This window comes from Canis lupus, chromosome 10 (genome assembly GCF_003254725.2).
Source record: "Canis lupus dingo isolate Sandy chromosome 10, ASM325472v2, whole genome shotgun sequence".
NCBI lineage: Eukaryota > Metazoa > Chordata > Mammalia > Carnivora > Canidae > Canis > Canis lupus.
The window spans coordinates 24,053,309-24,070,236 of NC_064252.1; the positions used below are offsets into that span (position 1 = coordinate 24,053,309).

At 41.6% G+C, this 16,928-nt stretch overlaps 1 protein-coding gene across 8 annotated transcripts in view; it reads right to left on the bottom strand.

Annotated features, from left to right (window-relative positions):
- Positions 1-326: 326 nt before the first annotated feature.
- The window catches only part of WBP2NL (WBP2 N-terminal like), a 34,844-nt gene continuing 18,242 nt past the window's right edge, over positions 327-16,928 (bottom strand). For 2 of the 8 annotated variants that reach the window (XM_025458091.2, XM_049115779.1), the window contains exons 5-8: positions 14,555-14,665; positions 10,947-11,430; positions 1,541-1,610; positions 327-457 (exon numbers count right to left, since the gene is read on the bottom strand). In XM_025458091.2, the coding sequence (XP_025313876.1) occupies positions 11,012-11,430; positions 14,555-14,665 (530 nt within the window). In that variant the 3' untranslated portion in view covers positions 327-457; positions 1,541-1,610; positions 10,947-11,011. Of the gene's footprint in view, positions 458-1,540; positions 1,611-2,235; positions 2,397-2,813; positions 2,931-10,946; positions 11,431-11,972; positions 13,773-14,554; positions 14,666-16,928 lie in introns of those variants that run through there. The other 6 variants (XM_025458109.2, XM_025458119.3, XM_025458100.2 and 3 more) reach the window with 6 other exon arrangements.

Consider the following 16,928-nt stretch of genomic DNA (forward strand, 5'->3'; position numbering starts at 1 on the left):
AATTATTGGGCAGCACGATGAACAAGTGATTGGCCCACAGCTCTTGCATCAATTTACTCCTGTCCTCCTCTCTCTGGAGAGTCAGAAGCAGACTTTCCTAACCTAGGCAAGTGCTCCATCAAGGGGATTCAGAGACTTCAGCACTAACAAGATCCATCTGTCTTGGAACCAGACAATGAACCATCGAAGCAGGACAAGTGTAGAGCCCAGCCAGGAAGCTGAGAGTCCAGGCAGGTCCCAGCTGCCCATGGGGTGGACCCGAGGGATAAGCACCAGGCAGTGCATATCACAGATGCCCTCAGAAACAGAGACCAAGGGCACGGAAGAAGTGTTTCAACAGCAAGCAGACTTTAATCCAGGGTGTAAAGCCAGGGTAACCCCAGCCTCTTCGGTTACATTAGCTTCTCTTTTCTCCTCAGGACATAGGCAGGAAGGAGGCCTGTTTTCTAACGAGAACCTAGAAGAACCTAGAAATCAGTCTCCATCCCCAAGCTTTATTACGTAAACTAGTTCAGATCTCTCTCACTCTGGTTGGGTTGCAATTTGTTTTCAAGCATTTTCCTCCCTTGAAAATAGGAGTCTTCTCACATTCATCATCTCTTGAGTCACCTTGGAATTAAGCTGCCTCTATACTAGCTGTTTCCTCTGCCTAGAACACCCTTCAGAAGGTATCTGCATGGCTAGCTCCTTTATCCTTCAGATCTTCACTGATACCATCTACCCTGACAACGCTCTGCTACAGTCTGCTCCCTCTACCAACCCCTAGCATTCCCAGTCTCCCGCACTTTGTTCTGTACTTTTCTGTAACTCTTATTATCAACTTCTCTGTCTTTGCTTCTTCTGCAGTTTGAATATAATATACCTATTGTAACATATAACTTAGGAATTGGCTGCATCTTAGTATCACTAAAATATAAAGCTCCATAAGATCAGGGACTTTTGTATAGTCACTGATATCCCAAGTGCAGAGAAATGGGACACAAAAGGCATTCAATAAATGAGTGTGTGTGAATGAGAAGCAAAACCTAGTTCAGGTCACACCCTGTCACTTACTAGCCAGCTGTGTGCCTTAGGCAGTTTGCTTTCCTTTCTGCTCCAGTTTCTCAATTTATGAGACTGGGGTCCAAGCATTCACCTTGCTGGATTATGCCGGTGAAGTGCCTGGCAGGGTGCCTGGTTAGCTCATAAACGGGTCGGTCAATTGACATAATTACTCTCTCTCTCAAACTCTTCCCCTCCCATCTGTTATATGTACCCTTTACTCAGGGGCATCACTAGGGCCATTGATGCAGGACTGTGATGAGGGCACAAGGCCAAGAAAAACTCAAGAGATCCCTCTTTCCTGTACCAACTTAGCTGACTTGAAGGCAGCTAGCCTCAGGCTCTCCAACCCCCACACCCCAGTTACATGGCAGCAGAGGATCTGGAACCAATCTGGCCCTGTGAGAAATATGAGCCCTCTTTGACCTACTATACCACATTGGACGCCCTCTGACCACCAGGAATCAAGCCCACAATCAGGAAGGGACTCAGAGCTCACCAGGACCTCACAGATGTCTGGAGAGGATTGAGCCACCATGTGCACGGAAACATCTCCTACTGCCTGGCACCTGTGGAGTAAAAAAAAAGAATGGTAGGGAATGGGTTCCTCAGTCAGAGGTTAGGGTCACAGACTCTGGAAGAAGCCTGAATTCATGTCCTGCTTCCACTACTCAATAGGTGTGGATTCTTTGGTTTCCTAAGGTCTCCAAGCTTTAGTATGCTTAGCTGTAAAATGAAGAAATTAATAGTGCCCACCTCACTGGATTGCTATGCGATAAAGTGAGACATGTTTTATGAAGTGCCTTAGCACATTGCCTGGCACCCAACTTTAGTAATGATCACTAATTCACTTTCAAAGCCCTTTAAACACCATATGAGTTCTATGGGACCACCTTGCCAGCAGTGGCTTTGGCCAGTAGGAACCATGGCTGTAAGGTAGGAAGAAGTGAAACATAACCATGACTTCAGGTTGGTTCAGATCAACCAGCCAGAGAAGGGACAGTTTTCTCTAAAATCTGAAATTATAATCCTTTCTAACAGCCTGCCAAACAAAATTTATTCTGTAAATTATAATCTTCAACTGGTGGCTAGAACTTAGTGGTGTATATATTCATTGTGTGTGTATATCATAAATCAAGAAACACAATTTATTTAGATCTTTATTCCCGCAACAAATGTTTACTAGACACCTACGCTGTACAGTGCCTTCTGCTAGGTATTTCTGCAATGGGATACAGCCTCTGTTCTCAAGCAGCACACAGGTTATGGAGGAGATGGGCACGCAACCAATCCCAATAGGTTTGGCACAGCTTCTTACCAGAAATAATAAAAGCTCAGCCGAAGGGCAATTAACTCTGGAAAGGGAGTTCAGAAAAATCTTCTCAGAAGAAAGAAGTTTTCACCCTGTTTTTCAGAGATTCCACCCAGAGTTAGGGAACCCGATGAGGAAGGCCAGGAACCTAGTTTTATAGCTGTATTAATCATATCTTTTATTTTCTGTATTCTGATACTTGGACATCTAGGGACTTGTTACCCTTAAAAGGATTGTCCCTCTCAAGGTCAGCCAATTTCTAAAGATGGTAAACAATCTGCCAGTAAATGTGCCTTTAAAAAGGAAGCAGACCATTCTGGGGCCATTCTCCCAACCACCTCTTTTATGAGGCTCTATCGGTCTAATTACCCCCGGGCCAGCTACTAGACAACCAGGGACAGCCTCTATGCCCCCAAGCCCACTGAAATTATTCAAACTGTGCAATCCTAAACCTGCTTACCCTGCCTTGCCTGTTCCTTCTCATGGAAACTACAATAAGGACTCTGGTCCAGTTTCCCCTCCTCCCTGGTGCTTTCCAGTGTGGCACCCATGGTGTGGCATGCCCCTGCCTTTGCATCTGTAAATATATAAAAAATTATCTTTTTGATGGCAATTGTTTTCCGATTAATTGGCCCTACCATACTTAAATAGTAATAAAACCGATATTAAAACAATAACCAGAAATTCCTTACCCTGGATCCTCCAGAAGAGTAGCAGGGTGAGGCAAACAATTATCTAACAACTAGTTCCCTTTTGCCCTAACACACTGGTCAGTAAGTTCTTAGAAGAAAGGGACTATAAACAACTCCATCCCCTCTCTATAGCACTAGGAGTAATGGCCCAATAAATATCCTCAGAAAACTCACAGTTGAAGGCAGAGACAGACATATAAGTCAGCAATGATAATTTACTCTATAAATACTCTCTAATGGAGTTGTGAAAAAGAGTGGGACAGAGGAAGAAATAACATCTGAATATGGTTTGGAAATTCAGGAAGGTTTCATAGAGCCTTTGGTTAGGACTTAGCAGATGAATAGGACTTTGCCAGGCAGCCAAACGGAGCATAGTACTGCAGTAGGGAGAGGTAGGTAGAAAGCATTCTAGACACAGACACAGTCAAAGGGGAAAGCAAGGCACATTCTAGTAACTCCTCTCCAAACCCAGGAGAAAGTTACCTTTCTCTTAGGTGGAGGATAAAACTGTCCCTGATTTTTCTCACAATTTAAAAATCTAGCCCAGTGGCTTTCACTAAGGTACTCAAAGATTTGTCAAATGAGTATTTAGGCCTTAAAAGGAATTAAACAACTGTGTTCAATATTAGTTGCTGCTAAATAATATTCAGTTCAATTAATAAATTTTATTTATTTATTTATTTATTTATTTATTTATTTATTTATTTATTTATTTTATTCAGAGAGAGAGAGAGAGGCAGAGGGAGAAGCAGGCTCCATGCAGGAAGCCCGACGTGGGACTCAATCCTGGGTCTCCAGGATCACACCCCGGACTGCAGGCGGCACTAAACCACTGTGCCACCGGGGCTTCCCAATAAACTGTTTTTTTTTTAATAATAAATGCCAATTACCTAATATTATACAAGTTTTAAAATATTAGCTACTAAATACATAGCTAGACTAATCAAACAGATGGTTGAATCTATAGACCCTCTCTCTTCTTCTTGAGCCATTTAAGAACCTTCAAAAAAAGTTTATTCTCCAGCAGTCCATGGTTGAGTGTGCCATACTATCTTCCCTCTCTTAAAAATACTCCAGGTAAAGGTTGGGATAGACACCATATATTTTACTTTCTACCAGATGGCTAGGGAATCTGTGCAGTATTAATTTGGATTGGGTCTTTACATTCTATATACAGTCACACATACATGATTTCAAGCAAGCAGCCAGGCAGTGGGCAAGAAAAGCCACGTCTACAAGAAAAGCCAAGTCTACATGAAGATAAAGGTTCTCTATTTCTTCTGTAGAAACCCAAATCCTGAGATTAGAATTACAATGGGTGCTCAAGAAGTAGAAGGTATATAGGGGGCTGGAGAATCTGAGAGGTTGGGAAAGGAACTAGAGGCTCTCAAGGAGTAGGCATTGGGGTCCTGCTTCCCAGTGTTCGGGGGTGACATGGTACATGGAGTTGGATCTCTGACACCCAGCTTCCAGGCCCCACCCAAGATTCCAGGGACATAAGGAAACAACCAAGCTATTAGACTTAATGGGACCACCAGGACTGGGCAGTGGCTGTTTCATAAATAATCTGATACCTGGAACTGCTTTCCTGGTATCTTGATGCCGCATAAGATCTGGATTCCTTTGCAATCTCAAGAGTTTGGGGGAGACCACCAGCTAGACAGATGGTGCTGGGGACCTTGATAACAGAATTAAACTAAAAGAAAACAAAGACATGCAATATTTCCTGCATATATTAATCTATAGATTAAAGAATCACACCAACTATACATCTTCCGCTTGATTCCACAGGACAGTCAAGCTAAGAAGGCTCTAGGCCAATAAGAGCTAGTATGCCAATAAGCATCCATTCATCTGGGAAAAAGAAAATACGCTTATCCTCTGGGTCCACTACCAGATAGCTCAGAAAAAAAGGGCTTCTTTCCCTTTGTATTCCTAATAGGAAATGAAGAGACAAAAATACAGAAAGCAAGAGCAGGTTCTGTATTGCAGCTGGGGAAGAGACAGGAAGAAGAATGAATCCACCAGCTCAGGGAAGGAAGGAACCAAAATGTTAGTGGAGGGGTGCCTAGTGGCTCAGTCTATTAAGTGTCTGCCTTTGGCTGAGATCAGGATCCCAGGGTCCTGAGATTGAGTTCTGCATCTGGCTCCCTGCTCAGTGGGGAGTCTGCTTCTCCCTCTCCCTTTGCCACCTCCCCCCCAACTTGTGCTCTCTTTCTCTAATAAATGTAAAGAAATCTTTTTTAAAAATGTCAGTGAGGAACTGAATGACCCAGCATTACTCCTTTCAGCACATAACAGTCCCAGCTGAACTCTCATTGGATTTGTCCTGGGTGGAGCAAAATCAGATCCCTTTAAATACACAGGACCCAAAGCTCTCTGTATAAAATGTGCCTCTTATATAAAGAATCTGACTGAGTCTTTAGGGGAACAACTATTCCAGGTGGTGGGAGCTAAGAATAGGTGTGTACATATCTCCAAATGATTCCAAACTGTGGCTCTGTTTGGTCCTATGTCTGTACAATCACAACCTTTGGTTGTATTTGGGTAGCCTGGTGAAACAGGAGAACAGGTTCCCTTTGTAGGGGAGAACATGATGGAATTCTACCTTCAGGAGACTTGGACTTGCTAACCCTTCTAGGTTATTAAACCTCACTTCAAATCCACCTGGTATAGGGACACCTGGGTGGCTCAGTCAGTTAAGCATCTGACTCTTGGTTTTTGCTCAAGTTAAGATCTCAGGGTCTTGAGGTCAAGTCCCTGTCCAGGCTCTGTACTCAGCAGGGAGTCTGCTTGAGGACTTTCCCCCTCTGCCCCTCTCCCTACTCACACATTCTCTCTCTAACAAATATATCTTTTTTAAAAATCTATCTGAGGGGATCCCTGGGTGGCTCAGCGGTTTGACGCCTGCCTTTGGCCCAGGGCGCGATCCTGGAGTCCCGGGATCAAGTCCCACGTCGGGCTCTCGGCATGGAGCCTGCTTCTTCCTCCTCTCTCTCTTCTATGTCTATCATAAATAAATAAATCTTTAAAAAAAAATCCATCTGATACAGGTATGACTAGAATGAAGAGCAGAAGACAAAGTTTAGCTGCAACTCTTTTAGAACTCTAATTCCAGAATATGTCCACTAGATATCAGTTATTTAGAGAACTATTTCAGCATAAAAGAGGCCTCATCCCTTGACTCTATTCCCAACTCACCATCACATTCCAACAGAAACTGGAAATATAGTTTCCAGTATACATAAAGCTGAATGGAGGGAACTTTATTCCTCCTCTGGTTTGGAGAATCTCCCTCTCCTTGTCACTTCTGCCCATGTAGAGAGGTTTAGAAGTGAGAAAACAAGAAGCTATTTTTTTTTAAGATTTTATTTATTTATTTGAGAGAGAGAGAGAGCACAGCAGGTGGAGTAGGAGGCAGAGGGAGAAGCAGGCTCCTTGAGGAGCAGGGAGCCCAATGTGGGGCTTGATCCCAGGACTCTGACATCATGACCTGAATTAAAGGCAGATGTTTTACAGACTGAGCCACCCAGGTGGTTCAATAAGAAACTCTTAGGGGATCCCTGGGTGGCTTAGCAGTTTGGCGCCTGCCTTTGGCCCAGGGAGCGAACCTGGAGTCCCAGTCCCGGCATGGAGCCTGCTTCTCCTTCCTGCTGTGTCTCTGCCTCTCTCTCTCTCTCTTTCTATCATAAATAAATAAATCTTAAAAAAAAGAAAAGAAAAAAAAATCCTATCACTTTCCTAAAAAAAAGTTTAAGAGAAAGAGATCTGGAACCTGTGCCCCACATTTAAGATCCATATGGTCTAAATTCTCGGTTTGGAACCTTTAGAGAAGTATACCTACGTTTTCCTTTTTACTTCTTTCCTTCATGACAGGTGTCTGGGCATATTGTCAGTCACAAAAGTGACTAACCAAAAATGCTACTGACATTCCAGCTTCCTAGACCTATGACTCTCTGCCAGTAATTTCTAAGAGGAATATAGAGCTACTTTCTATTTTATCATATGCCTTATTCAAGAAGATCTCCTGTTCTCTACAAACTGGACATGAAACTTTTTTTTCTTACAAGGGAAAGAATGGTCCTTGACTTGTCTAATGTTGGGAAGAATTTTAAGGGCTAGCATATTCCAGATACTTACAATACTTTAATTCTAATATACCCTCATTCCAGAAAGTGTTTCCCAAAGTTTGTTCCATTGAATAATAGTTTTTCTAAATTTTTTAAAGATTTTATTTATTTATTCATTAGAATACACAGAGAGGAGAAAGAGAGAGAGGCAGAGACACAGGCAGAAGGAGAAGCAAGCTCCATGCAGGAAGCCTGACATGGTATTCGATCCCGAGTCTCCAGGATCATACCCTGGGCTGAAGGCGGCGCTAAACCACTGAGCCACCGGGGCTGCCCTTTTCTAAAATGTTTAGTGAATAAAATAGTCAAATAATTTTGTAAAAATATGTATATTCTGAAAATATCTCCCTCTTGGAGATTTATGTTCCTTAGTATATTCAAGGTGCTGAGAAGTCATGAAGTAAAGAAATCTGTCCATCTGCTTTTTCAAATATATATGACTCAATAACCCCCCCTTTTCACTTAAGACCCATTAACATTCACCACTTTCTTAGGGAAGGCTCTCCTTGGCAACATAGGAGCATCTGGTTTCCTAATTGTTACAATTAGCATCAATCAGTAACTCTAATCTCTTTTAAGGAAATAATCCAAGATTGGAAAAAAAAAACTCATATATGAGAAGTTAATTGCAATGTTGTTTGAAATAGCAAAAACCTGGAAACAATTAAAATAGGGATTGAGGGCAGCCCTGGTGGCACAGTGGTTTAGCGCCGCCTGCAGCCCGGGGTGTGATCCTGGGGCCCCGGGATCGAGACCCACGTCAGGCTTCCTGCATGGAGCCTGCTTCTCTCTGCCTCTCTCTCTCTGAATAAATAAATAAATCTTAAAAAAAAAAATAGGGATTGAGAAAATACGTAATAATGCAACCATGTCAGAATATCATATAGCCACTAACAATATTTATGAAGTTTTTTTTATTTTTTATTTATTTATTTTTTATTTATGAGAGTCACACAGAGAGAGAGAGAGAGGCAGAGACATAGGCAGAGGGAGAAGCAGGCTCCATGCACTGGGACCCCGACGTGGGATTCGATCCCGGGTCTCCAGGATCGCGCCCTGGGCCAAAGGCAGGCGCCAAACCGCTGCACCACCCAGGGATCCCCTATTTATGAAGAATTCTTAAAGCCTGTGAAACTCATTAAACTATACATTAAATATATGTAATTTTTAATGCATCAATTACATTTCAATGCTGTTAAAAAACAAACACCCTGAGAGGGACTCCTGGGTACCTCAACAGTTGAGCATCTACCTTTGGCTCAGGGCCTGATCCTGGATCCCAGGATGGAGGCCCACATCGGACTTCCGATGAAGAGCCTACTTCTTCCTCTGCCTGTGTCTCTGCCTCTCTCTATCTTTGTGTCTCTCATTAATAAATAAATAAGATCTTAAAAACCCTATGAAAATGTAATATGTCAGGTGAGACACTGTATGTACCACATGTTTTCAGCTACCTGCAAAATATGCATAGAAAAAATATATTATTTATATGTCTTCTGGGTCTGGTAATATTGTGCACTATAGCTCCTGAAGCTCTTCTGCTATATAATATCTAAAAACACTTGATATAATATTTTTAAGGCCTTACTTTTAGGTGGCTTGATGAGCCTGAAAGAAAGCAAGAAAAGGCCAATGAAATTAGGAAGTTGGTAAAGTTGGGGAACAGTGAGCTTTTAGGAGGCTGAAAACCTTGGAGTATTGTAGAATAGTCTACAATGATAATTCTCAGCAGAGAAGGCATTGATCCCCGGGGGAAATTATGAAGTAAGTGGGGCATTTTTGATTATCACAATTAGAGGCCACTGTTGGTATTTGACAGGTGAGGGGTCAAGAACACTAGACATCCTGAAAAGTACAGGGCAGTTCCTCACACCGAACAATTATCTTACACCCCCCTCATGACTTTCAAAGGAATCTCTGGCCATTGATATAGGTGAAACATGTGCTTACAATCATTTAAGCCTAGAGCCTAACCATGTTTTACATGATTTTAATACATACAGAACTTTTCAGGAATTCAATCACTGTGTAAATCAAGGGAAAACTAAACTTTTTAAAAAGATTTTATTTATTTATTCATGAGAGAGAGAGAGAGAGGCAGAGACACAGGCAGAGGGCAAAGCAGGCTCCATGCAGAGAGCCTGACGTGGGACTCGATTCCTGGACTCCAGGATCACACCCCGGGCTGAAGGTGGCGCTAAACCACTGAGCCACCCAGGCTGCCCCCAAAACTAAACTGTTTTATTTGGAGATTTGTCAAGAATTGCTCATCATTTTGGAAAATGACATTGCCAATGGCATTGCCAGCATGGTATTCAAGTCACTAATACACCATATACAAATCAGCTGGCATACCTAGGGTTTACAAATTTGGTGAATCTATGTATAGGAAGGTGAGCACTTGATTGCTTTGTTGTCTTCTAGTATGGTGGAATTTGAGCATTTATATATTAAAATACTTAAAATTTTATTACCAACTAGTTTTCCACTATTTCTTTACATCACATTTATGATATTATATATTGATTTTGGTTGAAATAGTGTGGAATCATAGTTGTCTACAGATTTCATTCCAATGATCTAAAGGAGACATTACAAAGTATTTGTTATGGGCACATTCAGTCTGATGGGATTGAAAAATCACTGTAGTATATAATCCCCACAAATTGTCTTTCTTATTGAACACTAAGACAGAAATTTTTGCCTATGCAGCCTATGTGCCATAGTTTTTATAAATATTATTAGTGTACACAGGTTATTTCTAATGTTGTGATATTAGAAACAATGTAATAACATCTTCCTAAGGCATCTTTGTGCACATGTACAAGTATTTCTCAGGAATAGATACTGAGAGGTGAAACTGCTAAATCAAGAGTTGGTTTCTTCTAACTTTTAGAAGGTACTGTCAAATTTCCTTCTAAAAATGCATACCAACTTACACTCTCACCAATATTGTATAAAATAACCTTTTTCCCACATGCGTTTCTTCCCAACACTTAAATTTTTCAATCTTTTCAATATTTGTAAATCTTTGGAAAATTGTTTTCATGTTAAGTTGCATTTTCCTAACACTAGTCAAGTTGAATAAACATCTTTCCAAAAGCTTCTGAGCCACTCTATTGCCTCAGTTAACTGGGAATTCACATCTTTTGTCCATTTTTTTCTTTTTGATTGACTTGTAGGAGTTCTTCATATACTCTGACTATAAATTATTTAACACATATGTTGGAGATTTTCTCCTATCTTTTAATTTTGGTCATACAGAAGTTTCAAATTTTGATATATTCAAACTTATCACTGCTTTCTTTTATTGTTTCATTGTTTTTGATCTTTTTAAAGAAGCTTTACCCTACACATCCAAGTATCATTTTCAATGGCCACATAATATTCCAGTGTATGGATGCAACATGATTTATGAAATTCTCACTATTGGAAATTTAGGTTGGTCCATCCTTTACTAATATAAACAATGCTATGAAAAACAATTAAGTGTTCAACTTGAGATTTCTAACAGTGTTAATGTTTCTTGAATGAGGGAAGGAAGAAAGAAAGGCAGGAAGCTTTTTCCACGCTCACATATATTGAAAAATGCAGCCCAATGTCAACCAAATTATGGGAGAATTAGCTCTAATTCTACTTCTCCTTTGCCCATCTAATCAAGAGTTAACTCCGCTTGCAAAGTCTAGGGATGGAAGTAAAGCTTTATCCTCCCCCTAACACTGCCCTTCCCCAGGGTGCCACACTACCTCAGATATGCTTTTACTCACATACCTGAGTCTGCCTTATTATCATTATTCAGTTGTTGGGTGCCATTTTGCTTGGTGAGTCTTCAAGGGTTATATCAGAGAAGATGGTGGACGGGCCTCAGAAGATGAGGCAGGGGGAAGAGAAGTGTCATACTGAGAAGGCTGAGGTACCACATATTTGCCAGACCCAACTCTATTTCTAGCAAGTGGAACTTCATATCTTGGAGGTGGGGCTTCATTTGCAGCTGGGAGGACTTCATTTCTAGATGCTGAAGCTTCATTCCCAGCTGGTAGAGCTCCATATCCTGCAGGCGGGATTCCATATACTCCAGGTGGTTGTCCGTATCCTCCCTGTGGGGGTCCATATCCCACCTGTGGGGGTCCATATCCCACCAGTGGGGGTCTGTATCCTGCCTGCGAGGGTCCATATCCTGCCTGTGAGGGTCCATATCCCACCTCTGGGGGTCCATATCCTGCCTGTGGGGGTCCATAGACAACAAATGGGTATGCTGGGAGGAAAAAAAAATTCAGTTACTTCTTTTTTAGAGTGGACAAAGAATAGGTAAGGAGGAAAAAGCAAACTGACACAGGAATAGAATTCAGGCAGAATAATGCTAAAACCAGATCCTTCAGCCACTACCAGGTGAAGGCTTTATCATTTCCTGTTGTAGAGGGGTTCAAATTAAAAGAAAAATAACCCTACAGTTATATCTCTACATTACTTATATTTGTGCTCAAATATATATGTTACCTAACAAATTTTGTTTATGAAGAAAGTAATATGAGAAATATGTATTTGGGAAATAGAAAAAAGATGAACTTTAAAAGTCATCTATAATTCCACTTTCAGAGACAAAAACTTAATATTTTTGTGTATTTCTTTGTAGGATCTGTTAATATTTTTATATAATCATGATCATAACACCCATGTATTTTTTTATCTGGCTCTTTTCATCTAACATTATAAAAAATTTCTTTGTATTATTAACATATTTCATACACTAAAGCTAGACAATATTTTATCATATGGATAGGTGCTACTTAATTCCCCTGCTATAGGAGAGTATGTTGTTCCCAACTTTTTTTTTTTTTTTAAGATTTTATTTATTTGAGAGAGACAGTGAGAGCACTTGAGAGCTTGAGCACAGGAGGGGGTCAGGGGCAGAGAGAGAGGGAGGAAGTCTTGAGTGGAAGCCAAGGCTGGGCTCTATCCTAGGACCCTGAGATCACCACCTAAGCCTAAACCAAGGGTCTGACACTTAACTGTGCCCCCGAGGCACCTGTTTCCAACTTTCTAATTCAGATTACAACAAACCTGGGCTTTACTTATTTCCTTAGCTACATTCCCAAAGTGGTTTAACTGAGTCAACGAATGGACAACTATCAAGCCATTTTGTGGTAATCCATATTTATATTTGGGCTAATTAGAAAAAACTTTAAAAGGATAGTCTTAAAGATTCTCAAAAAACTAAAAGAAAATGCGGAGGAAGTAAAGAAAATGATGTGTGCACCAAACACAAATCTCAGTAGAGGTGGAAAACATAACAAGAAACCAAAAAGACATTCTGGAGCTGAATTGTACAGTAAGTGAAATTAAAAATTCACTACAGGGATTCAAATTTAGATTTGAGTAGGCAGAAGAATGAATCCATCAACTCAAAGATAGGACAACGGAAACAGTAGAGATTGAGGAACAGAGAGGCGGAAACAACACTGAAGAAAAGTGAACAGAACTTGAGGGACCTGTGGAATACCATCAAGCAGACCGACATACCACTGTGGAAGTCCTAGAAGGAGTAGAAAAAAGGACAGGGCAAATATCTGAGGAAATAATGGCTGTAAACTTCCCAAATTTGATGAAAAACAGGAATATAAACATCCAGGAAGCTCAATGAACTTCAAGTAAGATGAAGTTAAAGAAACACACACTGAGGGATGCCTGAGTGGCTTCAGCGGTTGGGCGCCTACCTTCGGCTCAGGTCATGATCCCGGGATCTGGGGTTGGGTCCTGCATCGGGCTCCCTGTGGGGAGCCTGCTTCTCCCTCTGCCTGTGTCTCTGCCTCTCTCTCTGTCTGTGTCTCTCATGAATAAATAAATAAATATTAAAAAAAAAAAAGAAACACACACTGAGGTACATTCTAATCAAATTTTCAAAATACAGAATCTTGAAAACAGCAAGAGAGAAGTGAATCATCACATACAAGGGATCCTCAATGAGATAATTAGCAGATTTCCCAACAGAAACTTTAGAGGCCAGAAATAAACTGTCAAACAAGAATCCTCCATTTGGCCAAATTCCTTCAAAAGTGAGGGAGAAATCAAGATGTTTCCAGATAAACAAAAGCTGAAGGAGTTCATTTTTGCAGGGCAAGAAAATACTTAAGGAAATCCTGCAGGGTGAAGTGAAAGGACACCAGACAGTTAATGTGCAGTCATGTAAAGAAATAAAGATCTCAGTAAAGGTAAATCACTGGACAATTATGAAAGCTAATATTATTCTAACAATGGCTTGTAATTCCATTTTTTTTTTGTTTTCTACATAGTTTAAGAGACTAATGCATTTATTTATTTTAAAGATTTTATTTATTGATTAGAGAGAATGTGCAAGTGGGGAGGAGCAGAAGGGGAAAGGGAAGGAGGAGGAAAGAATCTGAAGACGACTCTGAGGTGAGGGGATCCCTGGGTGGCTCAGCGGTTTGGCACCTGCCTTCGGCCCAGGGCGTGATCCTAGAGTCCCGGGATTGAGTCCCACGTTGGGCTCCCTGCATGGAGCCTGCTTCTCCCCTGCCTGTGTCTCTGCCTCTCTCTCTCTTTCTCTCCCTGTGTCTCCCATGAATGAATAAATAAAATCTTAAAAAAAAAAAAAAAAAACTCTGAGCTGAGCACAGAGCCCTACATGGCACGATCTTAGCTCAGAGATCACAACTTGAGCTGAAACCAAGAGTCAGAGGCTTAATCAACTGAGTCACCCAGGTGCCTCTAAGAGACAAGTGTGCATTTAAAAGAATTATTAGATAATGTTTTTAGGCACCCAACTATAAAGATGTAATTTTGTGACATCAGTTGTATACAAAACAAAAAGCTGATAGACACATATGTCATGTTCCAAGGAGACCCCAAGAAAGGGCTGCATTTGGGGGCCTGCTGACAGCCTTTTAGGAGACCCTTTGTAGCCCACCAATAGGCTATGGACCACGTTTGAGAATCACTGCAGAGAGGCACAACTGTTAAAGGGTACATAAAGCTGGAGTCCTCAGTGAGATTGAAGGGCATGGCTCAAGCATGATGGCTATGCCTGTGTGACATGGGAAGGGGGAGGTGGGCAAGAGCACACTTTTTCTGCTCAGGCTATAAGCAGGAAGTCACTGTTCCCACTAACAGGAGTTTCCCAGGTACGCTCCATATGTATACCTTCCAGTTAAAAGTATGCCTGAAATTGAATCCCAGTCCCTTGCTGCCCTGCCACTGGGCTTCAGTCTAGAAAGAAGACATGGACTCAACCACTTTCCAATTCCCCAAAACCTCTCCTGTTTCTCCTGCAACAGAGTTGGAGACAAACCAGCAATGAATGCATCTCTGAGCCCCTGGCATACTTTTCTACCTCCCAAGAAGAACTTCCCTGGCATCCTTACCTGGACAAGGCATCTGTGGGGTGCACATCACACCCCCCTGCCCAGTAATTACATACAGTCCTGGAGTGCTGAACCAGTAATTTACACTTCCAAGTGGAACTCCTCTGGCGGCTGAGAAGACAAGTTTGGCAAAATAGGGATTTTTAAATTCTTTTAAGTCAGATGTACAGCAGCTATCAATCAAATAATTAATAGAGTATTAACCATCATTTTACATGTGTGTCCAACAATGCTCCCAGGATACAAGATAAAAAATATACACCTTCCTTGTCCTGATCTGTATGCTTCTTAAGGGCAGAGATTGTGTCTTATTAGCCTGTGCTTATTCAGGGCCCAGCATGGCACTTACCAAAATAAATATTCAGAAAACATTTCCAAGTGAAGATTCTATCAAGTTGGCATGGTACATCCATTAAAGACCAACATAATGGCAATGTGATACAGAAGAAAGAAAGCACTTCTTGTTTATCCTCCTCTGCATCTCTCTTATAAGGACCCTTGTGATGGCATTTGGGGCACACCTGGGTAATCTCCTCATCTTAAAATCCTTAAGTTAGGGATCCCTGGGTGGCGCAGCAGTTTGGCGCCTGCCTTTGGCCCAGGGCGTGATCCTGGAGACCCAGGATCGAATCCCACATCGGGCTCCCGGTGCATGGAGCCTGCTTCTCCCTCTGCCTGTGTCTCTGCCTCTCTCTCTTTCTCTCTCTGTGACTATCATAAATAAATAAAAAAAAAATTAAAAAAAAATCCTTAAGTTAATTACAAACAAGGGAACATTCACAGATTCTGAGCATTAGGACACGGATATATCTTTGGGAGCCATTATCAGCCTATCCCACTAATTTTTGGCCTATGGCATATGACCAGAAGTAATGTACGCTGCTTCCAGCCAGGTCTGGCCCATGCTTCCCAGGTGAAATCTTTACTCTTTCCCTCTTTGCTGGCTATTCAGAGAGGGTGTGGAAGCCATGGGTTAAAGATGGGAGAGACCCTATCACCCTGGGTCCCTGAAGGACTATATGGAACAGAGCCCCCTTTCACCCCTGCTGATTGTCCTTTATATAAGCAGTACTATCTATTGTCTTAAGCTACTGATAATTGGGGGGTTATCTGCTTCAATAACTAGCATTATCTTATCTAATTCACTATAATTCTAAAGTCCTCTTTATCCCTGTTATCCTCCTTTTTAATATCCTATTAGTATCCTTCCCATTTATTTTTTTTTAATTTTCATTTATTTATGATAGTCACAGAGAGAGAGAGAGAGAGGCAAAGACACAGGCAGAGGGAGAAGCAGGCTCCATGCACCGGGAGCCGGATGTGGGATTCAATCCTGGGTCTCCAGGATCATGCCCTGGGCCAAAGACAGGCGCTAAACCGCTGCGCCACCCAAGGATCCCTATCCTTCCCATTTAAATTATTCTATTAACTTATATGTTTGCTTCTTTCTTTCTTTTTTTTTTTTTTAAGATTTTATTTATTTATTCATGAGAGACACACAGAGAGGCAGAGGGAGAAGCAGGCCCGCACAGGGAGTCTGATGCGGAACTTGATCCCAGAACCCCAGGATCATGACCTGAGCCAAAGGCAGACACTCAAACACTGAGCCATTCAGGTGTCCCTGTTTGCTTATTTCTTACATGACTCTTACTAGACTGTAAGTTTAACAAAGGAAAAAAAAAAAAGTTTAACAAAGGAAGGGACTATGTATGCCTTGTTCACTGTTGTGCTTTCTCACTCATCTCGTATAGTGTTTGGCACACAATAGGTACTCCATATATATTTAGTAAAAACACTAATCAAAGAGCTCCAACAAGTCAGCTCTGCAGAGGGGAAGAGACTTCTGCAAAGGGCCAAAGAATCAGATCATGAAGCATGATGGGCAGCTAATTCTAAAGGCCTCAAGGAAGCCCATCTCACAAGCCCTGACTCTTCCGGGGGGGGGGGGGGGTGGAGTGGGGGGTAGACTCCCACACCTAAGGCCAAACATAAGAGCAAATTCAAGACCCAGTATGCAATTATTCTGAGTTCTGCAGACATCTGTAGCAAAGAGGAACTGGACTTCAAGTGTCCCCTGACTCTGGGTTCCACATAACTAAGCTCTGGCTGCCAGGACACCTTGTTATCCAGTGTCATGCTTCTAGATGCTGTCTGCCCTTTGGACAACAAAGAGCTGCTGGCTGGGAACATCATGTGAACCCCTTGGCTTTCATCTTTGCAGTTAAAGGTAACAGTAAAAATTTTTTTGCTTCTCAATTTCCTACATATGGCTTTTCTGCCACCTGTCTTCGTTAGCATTTCTCTCTTAAGACCACCAACAAATTCAAATTTCCACATGCAATGCACATTTTTCAGTCTTCATTTAATCAAACAT